Raw genomic sequence first — 27,369 nt, forward strand, 5'->3', positions numbered from 1 at the left:
AGAGGGTTATACCATCATGTAACCTGGTCCTAAGAGAGTCCTAATGCATATCTAAATCATACCAAACCGGGTCAGAACTGAAGTCAAAGCAAAAGTCAAAGTTTTGCGACTTTCGGTTCCGAACCGGGTCAAAAAGTAGATGGTCGGATCAAACAAGCTTAGACCAGTTCTTATACTTATTATCAAGTTATATGAGTGATAAAATAGGTTACAAGCCATCTACATTGTTAATTATGTGTTAATCGAAAATTAGCATTCTGTTGACTTTTTCTAAGCAACTTTGACCCGACATTTGAACTAGTTAGATTGGAAATCAGAGGGTGCCCTTTTAAGGGTTTAATGCCCACATAATTACCAACATATAACTACCTTTGATTCAGCTAATCACTGGACCATTTGTGATTAATCGTTAAGTCAACCATTAATTACGACGGTTTGAGTTCTAAGCTATAACTAAACAAAAACTTAACTAAGAAGGGTTAAGCACACTTACTGAAGTCCTATTCACGACCAGAGATGCTTAGTGAAGACACTTGAGCTCCAGAAATGATCAGAGGTGTTAAATGAAGGTGTGGTTACAATGGTTGCATCTCATGGCCTTTTATAGTGATCATGGATGCATTAGATCATGACACACAAGTCTACAAGTGTAACCAGATCATCAACAAGTGTCTCTGAGGCTAGGGGTCGTTTATGGGGTGCCCATGTTGTTATATTATTGATCTAAGTCGGTTAAAACACCAAACAGTGCTTCTGTCCATGTTTTCTGCATCTGGGAGTCTGTCGCGGCCCACGTAAGGTTCTTCTAACATTTACGCGGCATGCCTGAATCTTATTGTCAGAAATCAAATCATTCTACTACTGACGCGGCCCGCGTAAGCCCTAGCTAAATCTTACGCGGCCCGCCTGAGACCTGCTGTAAGATTTTTCAAATCTTTTACATTATTGCAGTTGGCTCATGGCGTTTCGAAGGGGTAACTTTGCATTTTGGGCCTTTCTTATTTACGTATAAGGGCCTCGTGACTTTTACCCACTTCGCTAAGTCCTCGGTTACTTTGTTACTACCCGAAAAGGCATTACCTTCAATGTTGACGCTTTCAACCCCTCATGTACGAATTCGATCATAACTTTCTCATTTTACAACGAAACTTTATGAAATTTATATCGTGCATTCTAGTGAGCATAATTTACCGTTACAAAGCCTCGGGTTTGCTAAAGGGTCACTCAGAGGTATAACTTAAACATGTTGACACATTTAACCCCTGTAGTTTGTAATTCCTCACTTTCTTCCACATTTTGTTCCGTATGATCCATGATTCATTCGTTTAAAGGTACGAGCATCATGTAGGGTTACGGTAAAGTATATTTATCCCTTGTTGACATTTTGAACCCTTGAATTCACATACTTTCTATGTTTGTCAACTTTAGTCCCTCTATAGTATTCTTTCTCACGTTCAGGCATATGACACGTGTCAATACATTATAGGACGAAAATTTTCGAGGTGTTACAAAATGTTACTCCTTGACCAGGTGGTAACAAATTTTGTATATAAAACCCCAACATACCCACTATAATTGTATTCTTACAAATACTCAATAACTGTTATTCGCATGGAAAAGTATTTAAGGTTTTGTAAAAACATTTAACAAAAAGAGGATTACTCACATTGCTGTCTTAGGGTTTTCAGTAAGGATTCCCTGGGAATAATCTATAAATTACACAAATGCACGTGTGTTAGTATAATAACCCATTTTAACATTAGTAATACCCTCCCCGAGACGGCATTCCAACGACTACGTCGGGCAGAACCACGACAGCCGTTACGGAACTCTAGATCAATCGGGCAGAGTATCTAATACGTCTCCAGGGGTTATGATACTTACATCGTAGCAGAACCTCGCTATTTAGGGGGGTATAATACCCGAGTATAACTTATACTATCAGAAATTGAGATTGAGAAAGAAATTTTGAACGATTTCGATTGAGATCCGAGGCCATCGATTGATAGTTGCTGAATCTGGTCCTCACGCGGCCCGCGTAACACACAGATAGGGCCTACGCGGCCCGCGTTGACTCCGGTCAACTGCGTAGCTTAGCTGGGTCATCAACTAGCTTGTCCGGGTGTTGGGCCACGTGGCGGCCCAGGGCCGTGCCAGATTTTGGGACCCTCGCGGCCCACGTTAACTTAATGGAGGTCTTACGCGGCCCGCCTAAACTTATAAATCAACGAAATCAGGTCTTGACCTTGATACCGCCCGCGTAAGGTTTGGGGTGGGTTCTACGCGGCCCGCCTCACCTTAATATTTCTTGTTTTTAATTTATTTTTAATGCTATATTGTATTTCGGGCTCGGTTTTCACATACGAGGTGTATTTAAAGACATATTGGGATATTTTAAATATTTTTAGGGTGTCGGAAAATAATCGAGGGTGTCGGTTTAATTGAGGATTGTTACATTCTCCTCACCTTGTTTTAGAGCTCGTCCTCGAGATCTACTGGAACAAGTGTGGATATTTCCTTTGCATTTCTGATACGAGTTCCCATGTGTACTCAGGTCCTCTTTTGGAGTCCCACTTTACTTTGACCAGAACTAATCTCTTATGCTTGAGATTCTTGACTTTTCTAACTTCAATCTGTAGAGGCCTCTCTACAAACTTAAGTTGTTCATTTACTTCTATATCCTTAAGAGGCACTACGAGTGATTCATCAGCTAGGCATTTCTTGAGATTAGATACATGAAATACATCATGTATTCCTGCCATTTCCTCTGGCAGTTGTAGCTGATAAACTACAGGTCCTATTTTTCTAATAATCTTAAAAGGTCCAACATACCTGGGACTTAGCTTTCCTCTTTTGATGAATCTTACCACTCCTTTCCAAGGAGAGACTTTTAACAATACCTTGTCACCTACCTGGAATTCTAAAAGCTTACGTCTGTTATCAGCGTAGCTCTTCTGTCGATCACGTGTTGTTTTCAGTCGTTCATTGACTTGAATGATCTTATCGGTTGTTTCCTGCACTATCTCAGGTCCAGATAGTTGCTTTTCCCCAATTTCTGCCCAACAGACTGGGGTTCTGCACTTTCGTCCATAAAGTGTTTCGAATGGTGCAGCATTGATACTTTTGTGATAACTGTTATTATAAGAAATTCTATTAAAGGTAAGTGATCATCCCGATTGCCTCCGAAATCAATTACACAAGCTCTAAGCATGTCTTCCATTGTCTGAATTGTTCTTTTGCTTTGTCCGTCTGTTTGAGGATGATAAGCTGTGCTTAGATTCAACTTGGTTCCCATTGCTTTTTGGAAACTTGTCCAAAAATAAGAGGTAAAACGGCTATCCCTATCAGAAACAATTGAATAAGGTATTCCATCTAATGAAACAATTTCATTTACATATAATTTGGCTAACTGTTCCATACTGAAAGTTTCCTTCATTGGTAAGAAATGAGCTGACTTGGTTAGCCTATCTACAATCACCCAGATTGTATCATTACCTTTTCTTGTTTTGGGTAATTTGGTAACAAAATCCATTGTTAACAATTCCCATTTCCAAACTGGCATTTCTAGTTGTTGTAACAGACCTGAGGGTTACTGGTGTTCAGCTTTGACTTGTGAACAAGTTAAACATTTAGAAACATAGGCTGCTATATCCTTTTTCATTCCTATCCACCAGAAATTTTTCCTTAAATCCTGGTACATTTTATCACTTCCTGGATGCATTGTATATTTAGACTTATGGGCTTCTTCTAATATACGGTGACGTAAGTTTCCTAATTTAGGTATCCACATTCTCTTTTCATGGAATCTCCAAATTCCATCTGTACCTTGTTCTAATTCTTTAATCATTCCTTTTAATTTTTCAGTATCATCCTTGATTACTGATTCTTGTGCTTTTCTTATTTGATCATTTAAATCTACTTGTAGATTTAATTTAAGAGAACGTACCCTTTTTGGTTTTTCATGATACTTTCGACTTAAAGCATCTGCCACTACATTGGCTTTTCCTTCATAATATTGAATATCACAATCGTAATCACTAAGCAATTCCATCTAACGTCTTTGTCTCATATTCAACTCCTTTTATCCAAAAACATACCTTAAACTTTTATAATCAGTGAATATGGCAAACTTACTACCATAAAGGTAATATCTCCAAATCTTAAGGGCGAAAATTATGACTCCTAATTCCAAATCATGGGTTGAATAATTTTCTTCATGATTCTTAAGCTGTCTAGAGGCGTAAGCTATAACCTTTTGACGTTGCATCAACACACATACATAACCTAATTTAGAAGCGTCACAAAAGACTACAAAGTCTTCAGTTCCTTCTGGTAAAGCTAGGATGGGTGCATGGGTTAATCTTTGCTTAAGGATTCTAAAGGCTTCTTCTTGTTTTGATCCCCATTCAAACTTAATGGATTTACAAGTTAACTTAGTCAAAGGAATGGCTATTCTAGAGAAATCTCGAATAAATCTTCTATAATAACCGGCCAATCCTAAGAAACTTCTAACCTCGGTTGGTGATTCAGGGATTTTCCATTTGGTAGTTGCCTCGATCTTTGTTGGATCCACATGAATTCCTTCATGATCGACTAAGTGTCCAAGAAATTGTACCTGCTCTAACCAAAACTCACACTTGGAAAACTTAGCATATAACTTTTCCTTTCTTAATAGACTTAAAAGTAAATGCAAATGCTTTGCATGATCCTCTTTACTCTTAGAGTAAATTAGAATATCATCTATGAAGACAATTATGAATTTATCCAAATATGACTTACATATTCGGTTCATCATGTCCATAAATGCGGTTGGGGCATTGGTTAGACCAAATGGCATGACAGTAAATTCATAATAACCATACCTTGTTCTGAATGCAGTCTTAGGAATGTCCTCTTCCTGTACCTTTAATTGATGATATCCTGATCTTAAATCGATTTTAGAGAAAAATCGAGCTCCTTGTAGTTGATCGAACAGATCATCGATTCTTGGTAATGGATACCGGTTCTTTATCGTGACCTTGTTCAATTCACGGTAGTCAATGCACATACGCATTGATCCGTCTTTCTTTTTGACAAACAGTATCGGTGCTCCCCATGGCGATGAGCTTGGCTGTATGAATCCCTTCTCCAACAATTCATCTAATTGTTTCTTCAGTTCCTGCATTTCGGCGGGTGCCAAACGGTAAGGTGCTTTAGCAATCAGTGCTGTTCCTGGTAGTAAATGGATTCTGAATTCAACTTCCCTGTCTGGCGGTAATCCTGGCAATTCTTCTGGAAATACATCTGAAAACTGAGATACTACTGAAATGTCTTTTAGTTCTTTTCCTTTGGTGTTAGTGATTATAGAAATCAAATACACTATAGATCCTTTTCTTATATAACTTGCAGTTTTCATCACAGAGATGAATTTAGTGGATCTAGATAGTTTATCTCCGTTAATTGTGATCTTTTCACCCCTTGGTGAATTTCTTGGATTGACTTTTGATCACATAAAATATTGGCTTTATTGGCTATTAACCAATCCATTCCTAACACCACATCAAATCCTACCAGATTCATTGGGTAAAGGTTTGCAATAAATTTTTGATTAAAATTTTCTATTCTTGCTCCCTGCAAGATTTCAGAAATTCTAACGGTTTCTCCATTTGCGGTCTCTACTAGACATTCTTGTGGTAGTTTAGTTAATGATTGATTTAGAAGTTTGCAAAACGAAGTATTAATATAACTTTGGTTTGCACCAGAGTCAAATAATACTTTAGCAAAAATATCATTAACTAAAAATGTACCAGCTATGACATCCGGGATCATCTTGGCTTCATCTGCAGTTATGACAAATGCTCTAGAATTTTTAGGATTCTTGTTGTTTGCAGCTGGAGCCAATTTCGGACAATTTTTCCTGATGTGACCTTTTTCTCCACAATTGAAACACATTCCATTACTGGATTTCTTCTTGCAATCTTCTTCCTTGTGTCCTGGGGCCTTGCAGTAATTGCAGTGAATGGAGCATTTTCCTGAATGCTTCTTTCTGCAGGTTTTGCAGTATGGTGCAGAGGTAGAACCTACATTCCTACGGTTGGAATTCCTGAAACAGAATTCTTGGGTAAGCCTTTGGGTTAGGTTTCTCCTCTGGTCTTCTTCTCTAGTGCGGATCAATTCATCTGTCAAGGTATTAGCTAGTTCTACAGCTTCTTCTATGGTTTGAGGTCTAGCTGCCTTGACTACATGTCTAATCTCTCCAATTAATCCCCATATGTAACGGGAGATTAATACCGGTTCAGGTGATGCAAGGGTTGGTACTATTCTAGCATATTCAAAGAATGTAGTAGTATACCCCTTACTATCTACCCCGATCATTCTAAGGTTCAGAAACTTATTCGCTATCTGCTCCTTTTCATTGGGAGGGCAGAATTTCCTTTCTACCATATTTTTAAACTCCTCCCATTCCATGTTATATATCCTATCACTTCCTCTTGACTGGAGGATAGTGTTCCGCCATTCTAGGGCTGAATTCTTAAAAAAATTAGAAGCAAACATTATGTTATCTTCTTCAGTACACTTGCTTATTTTTAGAACAGTCTCAGTCTTTTCTATCCAGCGTAGAGCTGCAATGGGTCCTTCATTGCCCGAGAATTCTATTGGTTTGCAAGACCAGAATTCTTTGTAAGAACAACCATATGGCGTGGTTCTTCTTCTTTTAGGAATTGGCACTTGAAGTACGGGTCCATTGTTCACGCTGTGTTCTGGTTCAATTGTTCGCTTACTGCGATGCTTACTTTTATTATCTGCTTCCTTAACTGTTTGGATAATAAATGGCATTGCATCTATAATTCCTTGTGCCACTATATGTTGAACGGCACTATTATCCATTTGGTTTCCATTGTTATTGTTGTTCGGATTCTCGTTATTCAGATTATCATTATTCGAGTGGTTGTCGTTCTGAATATTATCATTCTGGTTTTCCTGATTCACTTCGTTGTCCATCTGAATTTTAAACATTTACCACATATTAATATCACCAATAATATTTGAATATAGCTAATCACATGTCACACACTTTTGGTCAAAAGCGTCGATCATTGCGACTTACTCTATTCATATAGTATGTATCTATTACACACTAGTACTGAAATAAAAATTACAATACCGACTGAAAATTAAAACTACACTACTAGTAGTAGGCATCTGTAGTTTTTTTTTCTAAACACATACACACATATATTATTATATTATTATTATTAGTTCTACCGTTTCCACCATCGATTCAGGGATATGGATTCATCCAAAAATCCATATTGCGCTCATCGTATTTCCATACGAGACGCTCTCCCACCTGTCGCATTCTTTCACTACTCTCTAAAATTTCCTCACCGAAAGTCCTAAGTTCTTGTACGTTTTCTGCACTCATTGGGGGTGCAGGTTCTAGGACTGGGTTCGGAATCTGGGGTGCGGGTTCCTGGTATGGAGGTATAGGGGCCTGGTATGGGTAAGTATTTTCTTAAATCTCCCTAACGTATGCATCATTATCAAAATAGGGATCTAGAGGATCTAACCCTGGGTAGGCTCCTAGGTTGGGCATTGGCACATCTTCGTGTATCGGGTAGCGTTGCACATAGTCCCTAACGTCATCCCACCAGGGGTCGTAATTTGGATCTAGGGGATTTGGTGCAGGTACCCTAGGTATCTCCTCCAGGTTGAAATCATGCATTTCTACTTGATTTCCAAGGTTTTCTATTTCCATGGGTTGATCAGGAATTGGTGGTTGGGGTTGGGGTGCTAGCATTTGCTCCAGGTTTGGGTCAGCTGCAGTGGTTGCTAAAATATGGATATTGGTTATACCCCTATTAAGCATATCCTGGGCATATGCATCGATTTCTCTTTTAGCTGCGGTTAGTGCTCTCTGGTCTTGTAACCTTTTTCATACGCTTTCTACGCTCGTGTGCTCCCCTACTAAACCATCCCCTCTTTTTTCTGAGGAAATGGCTCTTCAGATTGAGCCTTAAATACGAATATTCCTTCTTCTGTATCAGCAGAGTACCCTGAGAGGGCAGGCTGAGAAGAGGCACCTTCGCTGCTAGGCGAACCAGACAATTGACGATACGCGTCAGATGGTCCTTGGTCGCTCATACTGTAAACTAACAAATAGTCAGATAACACATAACAAGAAAATACAATTATGCACGTATTTCTGTTATTTATTTCCTAACACTTTGAATTTTGATGTCAGCAGAACACTTTTGTGGTTGAATCAGTGGCATATCTCTGATACCACCTTCTGTCGCAACCCCTGATCCCTAATCCCCGGGAACGGGCGGCCGCGAGCCAGTTTCGGTGGTATCACGTTATTGTCTAATTTGGCAGCGAAAATTTTCATCAGGACCGTAGTTAGGAAATATTTTATCAGAGTAAAATACCACATTTCCATATCATTAAACACATGGGTAAAACCCAAGTTTTCAGTACACACAATTTCATAGGGATACACCCTATTTTATTTAAGAAAAACATCTATTTCTTTTAGGTAATTTTATTGCCACTTTTCCAAGCCTTCAGTGCTGTCCAGCTGGCTTCTATTTGGCTTTCACATTTTGTTACTTGAAACGCGTTTTAAAAACATTGTCAGTGGGAAATACTGGTGAGTGAATCCCAGTTTAATCAAATTTAAGTAAAAAAGTCACAGCGTACAGTATTGAGGGCGCATCCACACTTACATTTGTTTCCAAGATATAACAATTAACATCAGTGGTACTGTTATACTCAACTTGTGGAAATGTTACTCCTTGACCAGGTGGTAACAAATTTTGTATACAAAACCCCAACATACCCACTATAATTGTATTCTTACAAATACTCAATAACTGTTATTCGCATGGAAAAGTGTTTAAGGTTTTGTAAAAACATTTAACAAAAAGAGGATTACTCACTTTGCTGTCTTAGGGTTTTCAGTAAGGATTCCCTGGGAATAATCTATAAATTACACAAATGTACGTGTGTTAGTATAATAACTCATTTTAACATTAGTAATACCCTCCCCGAGACGGCATTCCAACGACTACGTCGGGCAGAACCACGACAGCCGTTATGGAACCCTAGATCAATCGGGCAGAGTATCTAATACGTCTCCGGGGGTTATGATACTTACATCGTAGCATAACCTCGCTATTTAGGGGGGTATAATACCCGAGTATAGCTTATACTATCAGAATTTGAGATTGAGAAAGAAATTTTGAACGATTTCGACTGAGATCCGAGGCCATCTATTTATAGTTGCTGAATCTTGTCCTCACGCGGCCCGCGTAACACACAGATAGGGCCTACGCGGCCCGCGTTGACTCCGGTCAACTGCGTAGCTTAGCTGGGTCATCAACTAGCTTGTCCGGGTGTTGGGCCACGTGGCGGCCTAGGGCCGTGCCAGATTTTGGGACCCTCACGGCACGCGTTAACTTAATGGAGGTCTTACGCGGCCCGCCTAAACTTATAAATCAACGAAATCAGGTCTTGACCTTGATACCGCCCGCGTAAGGTTTGGGGTGGGTTCTACGCGGCCCGCCTCAACTTAATATTTCTTGTTTTTAATTTATTTTTAATGCTATATTGTATTTCGGGCTCGGTTTTCACATACGGGGTGTATTTAAAGACATATTGGGATATTTTAAATATTTTTAGGGTGTCGGAAAATAATCGAGGGTGTCGGTTTAATTGAGGACTGTTACATTATAATTACTCTACAAATGATTTTGTACAGTAATTTTGAATTGTATGTTGTTTGATAAACTTGCAGAATAATTTTTATACACTTGTAGAGTAATTTTGATGCAGAGTAATTTTGATACACTTGTAGAGTAATTTTGATAATTACCATATAAGATCAAAATTACTCTACAAAATACACTTTGACGTGATGCGGAGTGTACGGATTTTAATGTATTTTTAGTACCTTTTTACTCTTAAATCAAGCTTTAAATTTATAAAACATCATATAAAACTATCAATCTCTACAACACGCTAGGGCAAATGCACCCATCGTTGGCGTAGTATAGTGAGTGTAAGATACCGAGGTCGTTCAAAGAAACAAGAGCTTTAATACCGAAATATCGTCGATGCTTAATCTAACCAAATAAGGAGAATTTTTTTAAATGAATAAAGTTAAAGAAATACGATAAATAAAAACTGATAGACAAGATAGGATCACTTGGATCCGACTTGTCATTTATGTATCCTTTGGTGATTTCCTCACTTTGGGTTTTTAAGAGATTATCTTAGTTATTGTAGCATGTCCCTCTTTTGGAGGCAACACTACCCTCAGCCATATTAGTCTGAGTCAGCAGGGATACAGTCCTGCAAGGCCGGATTATTGAAAAATGTTCAATTGCTTAGCTTTTTATATGAGTAAATCTTTAAACATGTACAATTTGATTTGTAGTTGACATAATATAACTTAAGAGCACATTTCACCATCTATGGTTGAATTTTATATTTCTTCCCGTATACAAATAATGAAAACGCCCGTAGTGATATATAAAGATAATAACTATTGCACACCGTAGTGATACAAATAATATCAGATGTAAAGACAAATATGAAATTACATTGTTCTTATAATTATGTAATTGTTCTTGAAATGTGATAGTTTAGAACTTAGTGATGTATAATTTAGTGATATATAAAGATAATAAGTATTATCCACCATTCTTCTAATATGAGATGTATAGACAAATGTGAAATTACATTGTTTTGAGAATTATGTAATTGTTCTCTAAATCTAATAGTTTAGAATCTTAGGGTTCACAAAATTTTAAATATTAAAGTTCGTTTACCATATTATTATTATTTAATAATTGATTTAACGTGAAAATAAATAGCTTTATTTGCTTTTGAAAATGTTTTTTAGCTTTTTTATTATGTAACTAAAACTTAATTAAAAAACAATTTGAAGATATGTATGACTAAATTTTTTAAGGTAACAATGTTGTATCTCATATAGTAATACCAAAGATGTTCATAATCAATATTCTGTTACAACGCACGGGTTGACATCACCTAGTTAACAAACCAAACACCACTTAACTAACAGATCTAATAATTTTTGAATAACAACTATTTAACACCAGATTAAAGACTTCTCTTTCCATAAACCCCTTGGTGACCCATTTGCCATTGGCATCAAACATTTTAAAAGCAGTGTTGTAGGAATCGTTAGGCGCTAGTCAGGCGATGGAGTACCGACTAACAATTAATTGAGATTAATAGGGATTAATCGGAATTAATCGGATTGAGATTTTTATGTGTAATTTTTAGTTATATTATATACACACACATTTTTATATGTAGTTTTTTAAAGTAGAGATGTTTTCACCCCTTATTAACCCATTTTTTTAAGTAATTGGCAGGATTTATAAGGTTTAGTCGAAATTTGGCCGAAATCTGGACAAAATTTACCCAGAATAGGACCGCCATTGACCGCCTAGCGATTAATCGACCATTAATCGGTGAACCTCTAATTAATAATTAATCAGCGACTAATCGGAGAACCATGTTTAAAAGCCTATAAAACTGAGAGGGTACTGTTTTACAAGGCTAGGGCCAGATACCTGGCCCGTCCATTAGGCCTAACATTATCAACAAGTCTTCCAATTCAGCAATCTATTTGGTACTCTTAAAATCTCTCTAAGAGTGGGCCGAGACCAGTTATCAAATGTTAGAACTATGGTTATGAACTTATGGCCAATCGGCCCAATAACAAACTCCTAGCCCAAAGAACGATATTTTTTTTTGTTTTAAGGGAATTATTTATAGGACCCTATAATCTTATATAATATTGGGCTTTAAATTCCAAGGAAGGCCCATTGAGGCCGTTTATATCTCCCAAAAAGTGTGAAAAGGTGAGCCCTACTTGGTGAATGATACAAGGAGCAATTTGCGCAACGATGCTTTATCTGCTTTTGTGCGTGGCTATTTTATATACATTTCATGTAAGTTTAATTTTACGTAAAATACTAGACCGAAGACCGTTTCGGTCCGCCCGTTTCGGGTTATTGCTATGGTTTGACCGGTCTGGACCGGGTTTTACATATATTAGACTATTAAATTACCCGATCTAAATCTCTGGAAATTTTTATCACACCTCCATTTCATTTACAACAAGAATCATATCTAGTAAAATATTTTGTTCATTTTATTTACTAAAACTAATTCTACACATAAATTTCCATTTAAAAAAATAAATTTCCATTTTAAATAAACTCTACACCTAGTTAATGTGTGAATTAGTCTTTATCGCTCATGAGTTACTTATGCTCGAATTGAATCACGCATAAATGAGCTCGAGCTCATTCAATAACCAAACTTCGTATACCAATTTTAACTAGATTCATGAGGCTAAACGAGTCTTTATTTAAATGAATATAATAACTTTAAACTTAGTTAAGAAACATATAATTACATAACAAGTCTAACTATCTACAAATTTCTTATAAAAATAACTAATAATATATACATATAACTCAAAGCAAGTAGAGGCAGGACCGGCTCAAGCCCAAGTATTTTGAGCCTTGGGCTTTAGGCTTCCAAATCAATAGGGCCTCAAACTTTAAAAAACATTATATATGATATTTGGGTTTGGCTGAACTTATCTTTACACATACAAAAAATATATAAAAATACAAAAAAAAAAATTAACTTCGCCAACAATAAATTTTAGTTTGTTTTGCCGGTCCCAAGCCCGGGTAAATGAGGGTTTTTTCTCAAATAGTGTTCTTTTCTTGGAATAATGCCTCGAGTATTTAATTCGCTTTAGACCACCAAAATGATTGAGCTGACCCTGAGTAGAGGTTAAACATGGACGAGCTCATGTTTAACTCAACTCGTTTACCCACCTCACTAACAAAAGTTAAACATGTCACTAAGCTACCAAAAGTTAATAATTATAATCATAACACAACATTCCTTTTCTTTAATTTTAGTCTATTTGTGATGATTTAAATCATCACTCGCCGCTGAAATTGCTAAACTGGAGTCAGACACGATCATTGTGGGCCATACTCATGTGCTATGTTTGATTGTTTTCACTATAAAGTTATATTTCTTGTAAAATGGCCATAACATTATGTGGAACACAGATGCAACCCATACCTACATGAATCCAAATAAATATATATAAATTTTATATATACCTTCTATAAAGTTAATAAAATAAATTGAATAAACTTTGTTTTTGATATAGATTATTCAACCAAATTCTAATAATTATATGTACTCATAATCATATAACTCATAGAAATAACGTGGCACACACTTGAGATGACTCGCGACAGCACAAATCGAACACTTTAGCCAATTAAGAGATGACACATGGTAGCACCAGATAGGGGTTTTTTAGCCCAAAAACGCACCTACATTTATATTTTTATATATTTGATAAGATGACAATCTAGTAAATTTCTAATTGGTTACAAGCCAAAATCTTACATGAAAAAATACAAGTAAATGCAAAACTCCTTAATATTGATGTAGGCTCTAATTTAATAGCACATAAACTCACAGTTAAACTTACCTAAACCACCAAAACATAACATATATACAAAACCATATCTCCATAATCCTTACGTGCATTCCGGCAACACTTGTGCACACCTATGCCCATTCGGATTGTAACACTCGCGTCGATGAGTACCATCGTCGAAATTCTGCGAGTAGCTAACGGCGTCATACCGAAATGTGAGAGGTTTTGGTGATACATAAATGCTCTTCTTGCTTTCTCTAATCACCTTGTTGATTAAATTCCGCCACTTTTGGCTCCACCTGGTGCGTGTGCTCCGGTTCACGCGCGTGTACTGCTCGTGAACCGGAACACATGATGGAGACATACAGCCGGAAAAGTAAGAGGATCTCCGGTGAGGAGTGTTGCCCATATTTTTAGGGGAGAGATAGCTTCTTTCTGTTGTGGGTATGATTCTTTATGAAAGTTTCAAAAATGAGGAAAGTTTTTATGTTTTTATGGAGGGTAGTTTGGTAATTTTGGCAGTTGGAAGAGTTGATACTTTTCTTGCATGTTATTAGTCCTGGGCTGTCAAAAGTATATTGGGCATGCTGGTTTATGGAAATTTACGACTTTTAATTATTGTTTGCTTGTATGTATTTAACTTAAAATTTAAAATCCATATTTTTTCTCATAATTACTTCTTAGGAAATGATTAATATTTTTTGTGTGACTAAAACTGATCATGAATATAATACCCTATAGGCGGTTACTAACACGTTGATTAGTTGTTTTAACTTTAAGGCGTATGACTCAAGTCATGTGACTCATTTTAATTTAGAACCAATGCGGACAGGCCTCAGAAATTTTATTCATATCGGTTTATTCTAGCCAGGCTTGGTAGTAAAAGTAAGGTATTACCACTGGTTATGAAATCACATAATCTACATACATATTTAAGCAAAGGTCGACTACTCGACCGCTGTCAGCCCCTTGCCTCTACCAGATGCGCGAAACCCCGACCTCTACCCGTCCGAAGACACGACAGTGGAATAATCGGTAAAATCTCGACTCTCATCCAAGACGAACCTGAGTCACAAGGAACACCAAGTTTTTTCCCAACCACTCCACCACTACCTCTTTGGAATATTTCTTGCAATGATAATAATAACTTATTAGTAGTTACTAGATTGGCCATTTAAGAAGTTTTTTTTTTTTTTTTTTGAAAGGTGTAGATCGATTGGAAACTCACTACCGACTGCGCTTCAACCCTTTTTATCGGAAGCACAGCCACCCGGGTTCGAATGAGGGGGAGTGCAGTGCAGAGCCCTTCCTCGCACCTCTTGGAAATTTAATCTCGACTGCCATGCTCGAACCCGTGACCCCGGTCAAAAACCCCACCAAGATGGGTAAACCTTACCACCTCACTTGCAGTTAATGGGGATCGAACCAGCCAGTTAAGGAGTTGATTGTAGATTAATGGAATACCTTTGTTGACTCTGATTTGCCTTTGCTGCTCTCCTGTAAAGAAAAATATACATAAGTTATCTTTTAAAAAAAACATTAGTTATCATATATCAACATTTAATAAATAAAAATCGGGGCCCTATTTTTAAGGCCCCAAACCCTAGTTTGGGTGGTTAATATGTTAGGTTTTCGTGGTGATCGGTCAAAATTTTATTTATCAAAAACCCGCTTCAATAAATAATAGTTAATTAATTAAACGAGTTAATTAATAAAACGCAGCAGAAATATAAACTAATGATCAACAAAACGAAACCCGACAGGATCCGGTTACATACAAATACGAGCACGGTGAAAATACATTTAACTACCGATGAGAAATATTATACCTCGGTTAATGACTAACCGGTCGAGACACCGAGGTTCAACGAACGAGTGCTAGTAAACGAACCAACGTAACGCGGCGAACGGCGCCAAGCGGTGGCCGACTGCGGCAAACAGCGGTGGCAGGCCGGCGGCAACAGGCGATGGCGGAGACGGGGCGGCGACGGCGGCAGCGGGGCGGCGACGGCGGCGGCCCGCGGCGGTCTTGGTTGCCGGTTGTGTTTTGGGTGTTGTTGAGAGCATTTTTGGTGTTCTCTACATTTGTTCATCCAACACTTATTCTTCAAAATGCAAGACCCACCATTTAAATAGACATGGACCTCTTTTGCATGAATGCCAAGAGTCAAGACATGCAAAATTGCATGTATTCTGATTGGGCACAAAATAGGTGCAAGACAAGAGGTGGAAGATTCTTTGCATGCAATGCCATTGGCCGAGATTTAGGTGCGCGACAAGTGGCAATGCAAGAGTGTTCTTGTCTCACCCGGTCCACGTACCCGTCTCTCCGTTAATACCCGCTTATGATCATAAATAATTATGATATGTCTCGTATGTTGTTCGTAATTACCAGTTAAACGGGTTAAGTGGATTTTTAGTTCGTTGCCCAAGGTGTAACTCTTACGGGTCAAGACCCGGTCGGCAGCGTTGACTTATCGAACCGGACATAATATCTAACAGCTCCCACTTGGACGGTCTCTGATAAGATATCAACGCAGACAACCAGCGGTGTTCTAGCTACACATAGCTGCCCCCAACAGGTCATGACACTTTAAAGTCATTAACCAAGGTATCTTCTCTTTAGCAACGGCTTGCTACATGAAGATAGTAGACTTATGGCAATTTTTCGTCATCTATCCTTTCTGTAAAAGACATCAATTGAACAATGAGACATGGATCAGATTCAATCTCACATGGCGTTCAATCATTATTGTTCTCGTTCACAGAATCAAAGTGGTCCAATCAAACACACAGTAAGTTTGGGTAAGGCCTTACACTTCACCAGTTTGAATCAACGAGGGCGCCCAGATGTCTAACTGTTACATATAATGTAAGAGTACAGAATCTCATCTTGACTACATACAACTCCCACTGAACTTCAGAGACACTCCCAACCAATGCCTTTATGACTGGCAGTTACGCAACAGCGTTGGATACTGATCAAAGAACAGTCTTTAGTAAACGAAAGTTCTAATATGTATCTCAGGTCAGAGGATACTAAATGAGTATACCTAAATCAAATACATCTTATGACCATGATCCATGAAGATGATTTGATGCGAGTTATATCCAACGTCATTCATAATGAGGTTTGTGAGTTTGGAAGTCAACTCCTTGAGTCCAAAGTCAGAATAGTCTTAATTCAGAGTCGTTCCCACGAGTCTGACCGACTACGGATAATTTAGAATACAAGATTCATGGATTAAACGTACAAAAATCGAACACAGCTGTAAGATTCAAACTTTGTATTTAGCCAGTAAATCAAAGGTGAATTCAAAAGGCACAACTGTTTGAATGTTCGTACATCCAAATACTAAATCAAAACAAATGGTTATCCAATCTAAGACCGATAGCTTGTCCTAAGTCATCGGTTTAGAGAACGGGTCTGCTAGGTTTAGATCTGTGTCTATTTCGCTTATTAAGATGTCTCCTCATTCCAGTATTTCCTTATATAGTGGAACTTTCTTAGAATGTGCTTAACCCTGTGATCTGGGCTCCTTGGTTTGAGCAATGGTTCCTGTGTTATCACAGAACACCTTGATTGGTTTCTGAATACTTCAAACCACATCGAGGTCGTTGATGAACTACTTCATCCAAGCAGATTCTTCTGCAGCATCTGATGCAAATATACATTCGGATTCGGTGGCTGAATCCGCCACCACACTCTGTTTGGAGCTTTTCCAATAGACAGCTCCTCCATTGAGAGTGAATACGAATCCTAATTGTGAGCGAGAATCATCTCGGTCACTTTGGAAGTCAGCATCAGTGTAACACCTTACAGTGAGCTCCTCTTCCACTCCTCCAAACACCAAGAACATATCTTTAGTTCTTCTCAAGTACGTCAGAATGTTCTTACTGCAGTCCAATGGGCAATGCCAGGGCTGTACTGAAAACGACTGGTCATGCTTAAAGCATACGAGACGTTAAGTCTAGTACATAGCATACATGATTGAACCAATCGCTGAAGCATATGGAACTACTTCCATTTGCTTAATTTCTATGTCCGTTGAAGGAGATTGCGATTTGTTCAACACGGTTTCTTTAGTCAAAGGAACACCTCCATTCTTGGAGTTTTCCATCTTGAAGCGTGTCATCATTTTGTGTATGTACGTTCTTTGACTTAGAAGTTGCTTAGATCTATCCCTATAGATCTTCATTCCTAGAATATAAGCAGCTTCTCCAAGATCTTTCATTGCGAAACAAGATCCCAAAAGGTGTTTAACTTCGTTAAGCATAGGGATGTTATTTTCAATGATCAGTATATCATCCACATACAGGATGAGGAATGATATGGTGCTCCCACTAACCTTTTTGTAAACACAAGCTTCATCTTCATTCTTGACAAAACCAAACTCTTTGATCTTCTAGTCAAAATGAAGATTCCAGCTACGAGATGCTTGCTTGAGTCCATAAATGGACTTATTGGGTTTGTACACCTTAGTTGGATATTTAGGATCGACGAAACCTTTAGGCCGAACCATATAGACATCTTCAGAGAAATGTCTATTAAGAAAGGTGGTTTTGACATCCATTTGCCATGTTTCGTAATCACAGTACGCAATTATGGCAAGCAATATCCTGATTGATTTAATCGTAACAACGGGCGAGAAGGTCTCATCATAGTCAATACTTTGAGTTTGAGTGAAACCCTTCGCAACTAGCCGTGCTTTATAGGTGTGTATATTTCCATGCATATCAGTTTTTCTCTTGAAAATCCATTTGCTCCCTACTGCCCGAGATTCGGGGGTAGCTCAACCAAGTCTCATACTTGATTGTCATGCATAGATTGCATCTCGACGTTCATGGTTTCTTACCATTTCTCAGATTCTGAATCTAAGATTGCAGATTCGTAGTTAGCAGGTTCATCATTAGACTCAGCTACTAATAAGACTTCGGGACCTTTCAGACGCCATAGACATCTATCAGATTCTTGCGAGTTCTACTAGATCTGCAAACGCTTGTGTTTTATGTCTAATTCATTGGCAACAACTACTTATTGATCAGACAGTCCGACTATATTAGCGGTTGTTTGTGGTTTTCGAATTTCTTCTAGATTAACCACATTATTTCCAGTTTCTCGATTAAGAAGTTCTTCCTCGAGAAAGTGTCCTTTCCGTTTGATGGAAATCACATTTGCATCAGGATGGTAGAAATAATATCCGCTTCTTTTATAGTATCCTACGAAAACAACCTTTTCGCCTTGAGGATTGAGCTTATCATCAGAATCACTTGTGATGTATGCATCACATCCCCATACTCTAAGGTATTCTAAATCGGGTTTACGCCTATGCCATATCTCATATGGCGGTTTTGTTTACCTTTTAGTCGGAGTCAAGTTGTTGGTGCACTACATCTGTTGATTCCGTCTAGGTGTCTAGGATCAGGTCTTACATTGTATTGTATAGCATAGGGCACGAAATACGAGAAAACAGGAGTCTGTATAGGTGTTAGGAGTTAGGATCGCTCATAGGGTCTTTAGATATGTGGGTCGCTTATTTGTTACTTGTGGATCGCTTATGTGAACTAGCCTGGACCGCACATGTGTCACATGTCCACATGAGCGGACCCAGAACACTATATATAGGTGTGATTAGAGCGATCCTAAGTAATGAAGTCTTTGTATTCCACGCCGAAGCTCTGCCGGTGTGACGTTTGAGCTGTAAAACGTTTCTAATCAATACAACAAGCAATTAGGAGGAAGAACAAGCTATATCTACTTGCATTTCTTATTATTCCGCATCTGAAACGCAAGAGTTAACCTCTGAACGACTCGTTCGGGTCAGCAAATGATCCTACAAGTGGTATCAGAGCTTGGGAGGAGGTTTTCTACAGATTATAGCCGGATTTCACTGTCTCTTCTCACTTCTACACCTTTTTTTCTGATTCGGGGAGATTTCACGGTTGAAATTCATTCAAAATCTCACAGTTTGTTCATTATCATATCTAGACAAACCCTGGAAAGTCTAAAGCAAAAATTCAAAGTTTTTAGGGATCAAATCATGTTCGTAATGTGGACCGCTCAAATGACGTCATCATGAACCGCTCCAAATTGTTATCCTGGATCGCTCGAGCGTACTTGGTTGCTACCGGACCGCTCGAAAGTTGATAGTTCGGATCGCTCATTCGTACAGTTTTGAGTCTGGTTCGCTCCAAACTAGTGTCTGGACCGCTCGTGTGCATATTTCTGGATCGCTCATTTGTTCCTTTCTGGACCGCCCTTAGAACATCCTTGGACCGCTTGAAAGACAGATCTTGGATCGCTCGAAAATTAGTCACCTGGACCGCTCGAGTGTAGTTTTCTGATCTGCTTCAAAGACATTGTACTGGACCGCTCCTAAGAATTTCTCTGAATCGCTTTTCTGTCAGTTGCCTTGAAAATCTTGTTAAGTCATCATGAATTCTGAGTTTTACAACGCCTTTGCTACATCAACTACTCCAGCCGCAATTGCTCAAGCAATGAACTTAGAAAATGAGACGGGAACAACTCAAAAGCCCCCGAAATTGATGAGCATTGAGGAGTATTATGGGTGGAAGGATCGGTTTGAAAACTGGGTTCAGGCAAATCATCTCAGATCGTGGGAATGCATATTGGAAAAGTACACATTGCCTCGAACAGAGTTGCAAGTCATTAAACAGATATCTGAATTCTCAGAACAAGAACGTGCAATGTATAGAGCAGAAAAAATGATGATCAGTTTGTTACAGCAGGCGATTAAAGAAGATATATTCATTTTGCTACAGCATGACAAAACTGCTAAATCTATTTGGGATGCTCTTAAAGTAAAATTCGAGGGTAGTGAAAGTATGCTCAAAAGCAAGAAGGCATTGCTTAAAAAGGAATTTGATTTGTTTAGCAGTTTGCCGGGAGAGGATACTAAAAAGCTAATCGAGAAATACTGCCACTTAGTGCGATCGTTATCAATGTTGGGAGTTGAAAAAGGTCGTGAGGAATGGGTTGATAAGTTGGCTGATGCGTTACCTCAGAAAGAGTGGGGAACGTATTTGATGATATTGAAAAACACGGGTGTTTATGAAAAACTAACAATTGGTCAGTTTATTGAGAAAATAGAGGGACAGGATCTGGAACAACAGAAGATAGCCAGGATGAATAACCCGAGTGGTCAACAGGATGTTAAAATGTACTATAAAGGTAGTATTCCAGTTTCTGAAGTTGAAAAAAGCCCAAAGATTCAAACCGCTTTGAGTACTGGAGATTCATCAGAAAAAGTTGATCAGGGTTCAAACAAGAGCAGCATCGGGTTTTCATCGTTTCCGAGTGTGAATCCGAAAGAGACTAACACAAGTTTTCAGTCTCAGAGTACAAAAACTGGAAACGGATATGTGATTCAGTGCAACATAGCTCTCAACCTTCCAGAAGGTCAAAGCTTCTCTGAAGACACTGCAAAAGACCATATGGCACTTCTGGGTTCTGTTCTGTTATCTTATGAAGGTCTTGTTGCTAGTCGGATCGGAAATCCTATGCTCACCAAAGAGGATTACGATCAAATAGACGCCGAGGAAATGGAACTCATGGATATCAAATGGTGTCTTGCTAGTGTTCTTCGTCGAGCTGAAAAATTCAAAACCATTACCGGGAGAAATGACTTTCTTGATGCACATGTTTCTACTTTAGGTTTTGATAAATCTAAAGTTACTTGTTTTCGATGCAGGGAGAAAGGCCATTTCAAGCGGGAGTGCAAAGGAAGAGAAGCTAGCGGAGCACAGAATCCGTTCGGGAAAGATGATTACTACCGCAAAGCTATCTATCAGCAAGTCGGTCAATCCCAAGAACCTCAGACAGCTCATGGGAGAAAGATTGAAGATCCCAAGAGAGCATGTTTGGTAGATTTCAGCTGGAGTGATTACATATCATCTGAAGCCACAGCAGAACGTGTTATCGATCAAGATGATGAGAAACTACCAGAAGGTTTCAGTTGGGATATGTTCGTGGATGAAAAGGGAGGTTTTAAAGCTTTCATTGCCAAGATCGTCCGAGAGCCAAATTTGTTTGCTACTTGGATGAGATCTATTGGAGAAAATATGTCAAGTGGAGATGAAAAGTCTGTGTCATCTGATGAAAGTTCAGATAGTACTGATAGACTTTCAGAACACTCTGGGGATGTTTCAGATAGTTCAGATGAAATTGTACAAGATGAAACTGTTCAAGAACAGGATGTTGTATTTGACAAAACACCATCTGATTCTAGTGTATCTGATGCTGATTCTGAAAAATCAGTTCAATTTGATCAATCACCAGATCATAGTAGCAGTGATGATGAGGAAGAGAAACATATAAATATTGCAAAATTTCATCTGTCTCCTGAAAGTTTTCATTTTTATTTTGCAGAAAGAATGGAGAAACTGAAAGAGAAACAAGCTGCTAAAGAACAACAATCTGAATCTGAAGGTGATGTTCAGAATGCTGAAAATGTTGTTAAGAAGATTGGTGAGGTTGTGAAAGAAGTAGAAAAGGTGATCGAAGTAGAAAAAGTGGTTGAAGTTATTAAAACAATCGAAGTTGAGAAGATTATTGAAGTTGTCAAGCCATGTGAGAAGTGTCTGGAAGCATGCAAGGATTGTGCAGCCAAAGACGACATCATAGCTGAGTACGAAAAGAAGAAAGAGCAGTTATTGTTCAATCTAAACTACTTAAAAGAATCGTACGATGTCTTGAACAAAACAGTAACTGGTCTCCAAAAGACAAACACAGAAAGAGAACAGGCGTTGACTATGATGAATGCAACTTTAATGTCGAAGCAAAAAGCTATAAATTTCTACATTGAAGAAAGTGCTAAATGGAAGCAAGAGTTGGAAACTGAAAAGATTGAAAATGAGAGGATTAGGAGGTTATTATTGAGTTATTCTACCTCTGATTATCTTATTGATCGTGTTTACCCAACTGTTGCAGGTATGGAAGCTTTTCAAGATGAGAAGCCGAAAGAAAAGAAAGATTGTGGTAAGAAACCGACTGTTAGCTATAACAAGTGTCCACCTCCAATTTGGGATGGGTATTCACCTAGGAAACCAAATGAGGAGCAACTTGCAAAAGCAGTCAATATAAAGCTTAAAACCGACACAACTGAAGTTTTACCAGAAAACATTGATGTGACGTTTACCTCATCCGATACTGATCATGAGTCTGAATTAATCAAAAAGGTGGTCGATCAGGTGTTGGATACTGATGAGGAGACAGAGTCGAAATCTGAGTCTGAAAAGCCAAAGTCGTCAGTCAACAGTCAAAATTCGTCGACTAAACGGTTTAATAGTAAAGAATTTTTGTTATCAAAGGCAGATTTGAATGATGAAACATTCGAAGTTGTATATACTTTGAATAGTTCTGACAAATTATATTACAACAAAGATTTTCCGATAATGAGTATTAAAACAGAATTAATCAACAAAACTTTCAAATTAGTAGAGGTAAATATTCCTGAATTAAAGGTTTTGAAAAGTTTTGATAAACCTAAAAAATATACTTCTAGAGTTCAACAACGTCTAAACAAGAAAAAAAGTTACAATTTTGGTCCTGGTTTTCAAAAGAAACCTAACCAAAATCGTAGCTATAAAAAGAAAGGTCTTGGTTATATTCCACCAGAAAATGATAAAAATATGAAAAATTCTAAAACAAAATCTGAATTTGTGTCAGGTGGAAGCTCTGAAGATGAACAGCAGAAACCATTTTGGAGACAGTCTAACAAAGAGTTTCTTGCTGAGAGGAGAAAGAATGGAACTGGAGTATTTCATCCGAGAAATACTCAAACCTGTTTGAAATGCAATGAAGCTGGTCACATTGCATCGAATTGTCCAAAAGATATCAAAACAAAACAGGGAGTTTCTCAGAAGATGAAAGAAAAAGTTGTTGAAAAATCTAAAATTTTTGAAAATACGAAACATGAGGTTGGGGAATGTTCGAAGACAAAATTTTACAAAAGAAAAGGAAATGACAACCAAGTGTGGGTTGCAAAAAAGGTAGTAGAAAAGGTCGGCAATGAATCTGGTTCCACAAAGCCAGAAGAGCCACAAGTTGTGGAGAAAATTTCAGTGAATGATGATGTTTTTCCATCACAGAAATTTGAAGAAGTTAAAAAGAAAATTGGTAAAATTGAAATTTCAAATCAATTTTATAATGAAGAAAAAGAATTTGATGTCGAGAAAACATTCAACGGAAATGTTAAGAAAATATTTGGGAAAATGTTGAGTGGGAGAGCTAAAGGGGTAAAAGATTTTTACGCAACTAAAAAGGCGACATACAACCCTACGGCTCAAGAGCTGAAAGCCCTCAAGTCTGAGAAGACTTGGAGGGAAGTTTGTTTCCCAGAATAGTCGAAGGACTACGCCAGAGATCCCAAGTTTATATCGTGAATCAGGAATCGGCATCATTCTAGTTTTTGACGTATGAGTTTGAATGTTTGTAATTAATGTTTGAATGTTTTGCAGGTGAAAGGACTACGCCGGAGCTTCCAGGTTGGTAATTGCGAAGCAGGAATCGGCATCTTGTTTGGTAAAATGGTGATGTAGACGTAACATTCCTACAAGTGATAGTTTTTGGGTATCTACAAGTGGTAATCTTGATCCCACAAGTGGTATTTGTGGTTAAATTTTGAGATGTTTGGATACTTTGAAGTAATTACATTTACAAGTGGTACAGAAGGTTATTAAATGCAAATGGTAAATCAGGGACATTAAATTGTGCTTGATTTACTATATTTGGCAAAAGATAGACAAGATGATGAACCACATCCCCGTTTTTAATAGATAGACCTACAAGTGATTGTTATCAACACAAATTCATTTTCCGGAAAAATCATTTTGATTAAAACAAACTTAAGTGTTTTGAAATCTAAATGAGAAAATGGTTTGTGATAGGGGGAGTTCAGATTGTTTATGCCTAGTGAATGGCGATTTGATGTGATTCAGTGTCAGTTGTCAAGTTTCTGTACAGTTGGTTTTATTTTTATGTTCTTAGTGGGTTAAGAGTTTAGAAGTTTTCAAATTTTCTTTAAAATGTGTTTGCATTTTAGGGGGAGTAAGGAAATTTCAGAAAATCCAAAAACATTTGAAAATTTGAAAAAGCCAAAAACATGATAAAATTCGAAAATGAGTTTTGTTGCGAAAAAGAGGAAATGATAGTACATCAGTGGACTATCACGGCACGCTAAAGAAATGTAAAGTCTAAAAAGTGTTAAACAATCTTATTGCGGATGTGTCAGTAGATTTTCGCACATTTAGTAAATTGAAATCGAGATATAAACCTAATTCAAACTTGCTTAATTCGTGGGTAACTATTCTTGAATATATGGGTAACCCCCGAAATCTTGTTTGAAAGGTCCCATATTCTGAGATACTAGGTCTTTATACTCAGTGATATCTGGGGTATTATCCCGGGACTTCTGCTGTATGGAAGTACTGACCTAGTCCCCGGATAATACTTTCTGCTAAAGCTTTGAAACATAAGCTTCGCCCTCAGCATGCTGATGAAACAATAAAATTGATAGTCGCTGCTGTTGAAATGCAAAAAGATCCTCTAAAGGGGACCCACCAAAAGTCGAGCCGTCATCTCTCTGCTGAACGGAAGTTCTGACCTGAGCTCTCACGGTTTCGCATTTAACCCATTTACAGATATCAGCTGTGGTATACTCACCTGTAAGACTGAATATTTGGGATCTGGATACGGGAGTATATTCAAGTGGAGTGATACACAATTAAGTTTAAGTCTCTAAAACATTAATATCGTATCTCGAATCGATTGAAATTTGTGTTGAGAATTTAAGAGGACAAATATACTGACAATCTAGGTAAATTGTTTAAAGCTTAAAATGAAGTCAAGCTTAACGGTGTTGGTGATTTGTCTCATAAACTGATATGATCCTCTTGCACGAACTCACAAAAAATATTACATTTCTATATGTTTGTATTTTCTAGTGATGTCAGATAATTTCTCTCAAAAATCCAAAAAGATTTTAGTGTGTGTTTTAGCATATTTTTTTCTTTGAAAAAGTCAAAAAGATTTTCGACAACTGACGTTGGAAAACTGATTTTCAAAATTCCGAGTGCTAAACATGATGAGCAGAATTTGAGGGGGAGTGTTTGTGAAAATCTAAATGTTTGTATTAATCTAACCTTCTTCAAGTGGTTCATCATAGAGTGTTTTGAGGGGAGTCATATGTTGGTGCATAGGTATTTGATATGTGATAAAATTAGAAAATTTATTTCTAGGTTAAGATTGTACAGGTAATCAGGTTTTGGTTTCTAAAGATTAGAGGAGAGCCAGGTTGATCGATTCTGATTCTGAAGATTTTGGTTATCAATTGATGCTGATGAACTTAAGGAATCAAGAGATCTGATCAAGAGAATTAGAGTGTTTGAAAGCCAGACAAAGATCCTGAAGATGTTACTGAAGAACAAAAGAATGCCAGTAAATCGAGAGGGGGAGTCTGTAGAGTGAAAGAAGAGAAAGCCCAGAGACTGATCCAGCTTGAAGATATGAAGACACAGCATTGAAGTCAAGGTGTGTTGGCGACTCCATCAACATCTGAGGGGGAGTCTGTTGGTGCACTACATCTGTTGATTCCGTCTAGGTGTCTAGGATCAGGTCTTACATTGTATTGTATAGCATAGGGCACGAAATACGAGAAAACAGGAGTCTGTATAGGTGTTAGGAGTTAGGATCGCTCATAGGGTCTTTAGATATGTGGGTCGCTTATTTGTTACTTGTGGATCGCTTATGTGAACTAGCCTGGACCGCACATGTGTCACATGTCCACATGAGCGGACCCAGAACACTATATATAGGTGTGATTAGAGCGATCCTAAGTAATGAAGTCTTTGTATTCCACGCCGAAGCTCTGCCGGTGTGACGTTTGAGCTGTAAAACGTTTCTAATCAATACAACAAGCAATTAGGAGGAAGAACAAGCTATATCTACTTGCATTTTTTATTATTCCGCATCTGAAACGCAAGAGTTAACCTCTGAACGACTCGTTCGGGTCAGCAAATGATCCTACACAAGTTGACAGTGCGGGTAGCGGTCATAAGAGCATGATCCAAAAGGAGTGAGGCAAGTTAGTTCTATACATCATCGATCAAACCATATCAAGTAGAGTTTGATTTCACCTTTCACTCACGCCATTAAGTTAGGGTGTGCCAGGTGGAGAGGTTTGTGAAACTATTCCACACTCTTTTAGATGATTTAGAAATTCAAAGCTGAGGTATTCACCACCTCGATCTGATCGAAGTACTTTTATCTTTCTATCAAGCTGGTTTTTGTTCATGGTTTCTAGACATGGTTCTGAAAGGACCATATACATCATGTGAATGAGTTCTAGAAGACCATTGATCCGTTCACCAACATCGGTGAAGGGGTGCTTTGTGAGTTTTTCCAGCTAAGCAAGATTCGCAATCATCAAAGGAGTCCTGTCTAGTGGATTCAAGAATCCCCTCAGACTGGAGCCATTTTATGCATGCCTTACTTATGTAGCCAAGTCAGCAATGCCTTAAATGCGTTTCATTCATACCGGCTTTGTTACGCTTAGAAAGATGATATATGTTATTACTTGTTTGAACATCAATATCATAAATGCCATTTCGAGGTTTAGCCTCAAAATAAAAGACATCCTTCAAGTAGGCTAAAATAGAAAAACCATTTAAAAACGTACTTGAATTGAATCCTTGTTCAAACAATGAAGAAACTGAAATAATGTTTCTGGTCAAACCAGATGCATATAAACAGTTATTTAAAGTAACTACAAGGCCAGGGGAACATGAAAAAATAAAACGGTTCCAGTTGGAAGAACTGGAACTCTCTTTCTATTACCAACTATGAGTTTACA

General features: G+C 38.0%; 1 protein-coding gene and 1 long non-coding RNA gene across 2 annotated transcripts; both read right to left on the reverse strand.

The window, feature by feature from the left end:
* Nucleotides 1–14,680: 14,680 nt before the first annotated feature.
* LOC110895376 lies at nt 14,681–15,583 on the reverse strand. The gene is made up of 2 exons (XR_002567092.1): nt 15,328–15,583; nt 14,681–14,995 (listed from the first exon to the last, which is right to left on the reverse strand). It is a non-coding gene; the product is annotated as an uncharacterized LOC110895376 (long non-coding RNA).
* A 1,541-nt stretch (nt 15,584–17,124) lies between these two features.
* Nucleotides 17,125–17,619, reverse strand: LOC118485083 (secreted RxLR effector protein 161-like). Its single transcript, XM_035981328.1, has 2 exons — nt 17,486–17,619; nt 17,125–17,395 (listed from the first exon to the last, which is right to left on the reverse strand). Exons 1-2 carry the CDS (start codon nt 17,617–17,619, stop codon nt 17,125–17,127), a joined length of 405 nt encoding a protein of 134 aa, XP_035837221.1.
* Nucleotides 17,620–27,369: the final 9,750 nt, after the last annotated feature.

The sequence above is a fragment of the Helianthus annuus genome, chromosome 12 (assembly GCF_002127325.2).
Source record: "Helianthus annuus cultivar XRQ/B chromosome 12, HanXRQr2.0-SUNRISE, whole genome shotgun sequence".
In the NCBI taxonomy this organism is placed as follows: Eukaryota; Viridiplantae; Streptophyta; class Magnoliopsida; order Asterales; family Asteraceae; genus Helianthus; species Helianthus annuus.

What these genes read in the sequence shown, in the direction of transcription:
- LOC118485083 (XM_035981328.1), bottom strand. Translation starts at nt 17,619, where the DNA reads ATGGAAAACTCCAAGAATGGAGGTGTTCCTTTGACTAAAGAAACCGTG. An exon ending in TCAGCGATTGGTTCAATCAT is followed by an intron (nt 17,396 to 17,485) that starts GTATGCTATGTA and finishes ATTGGACTGCAG; the next exon opens with TAAGAACATTCTGACGTACT.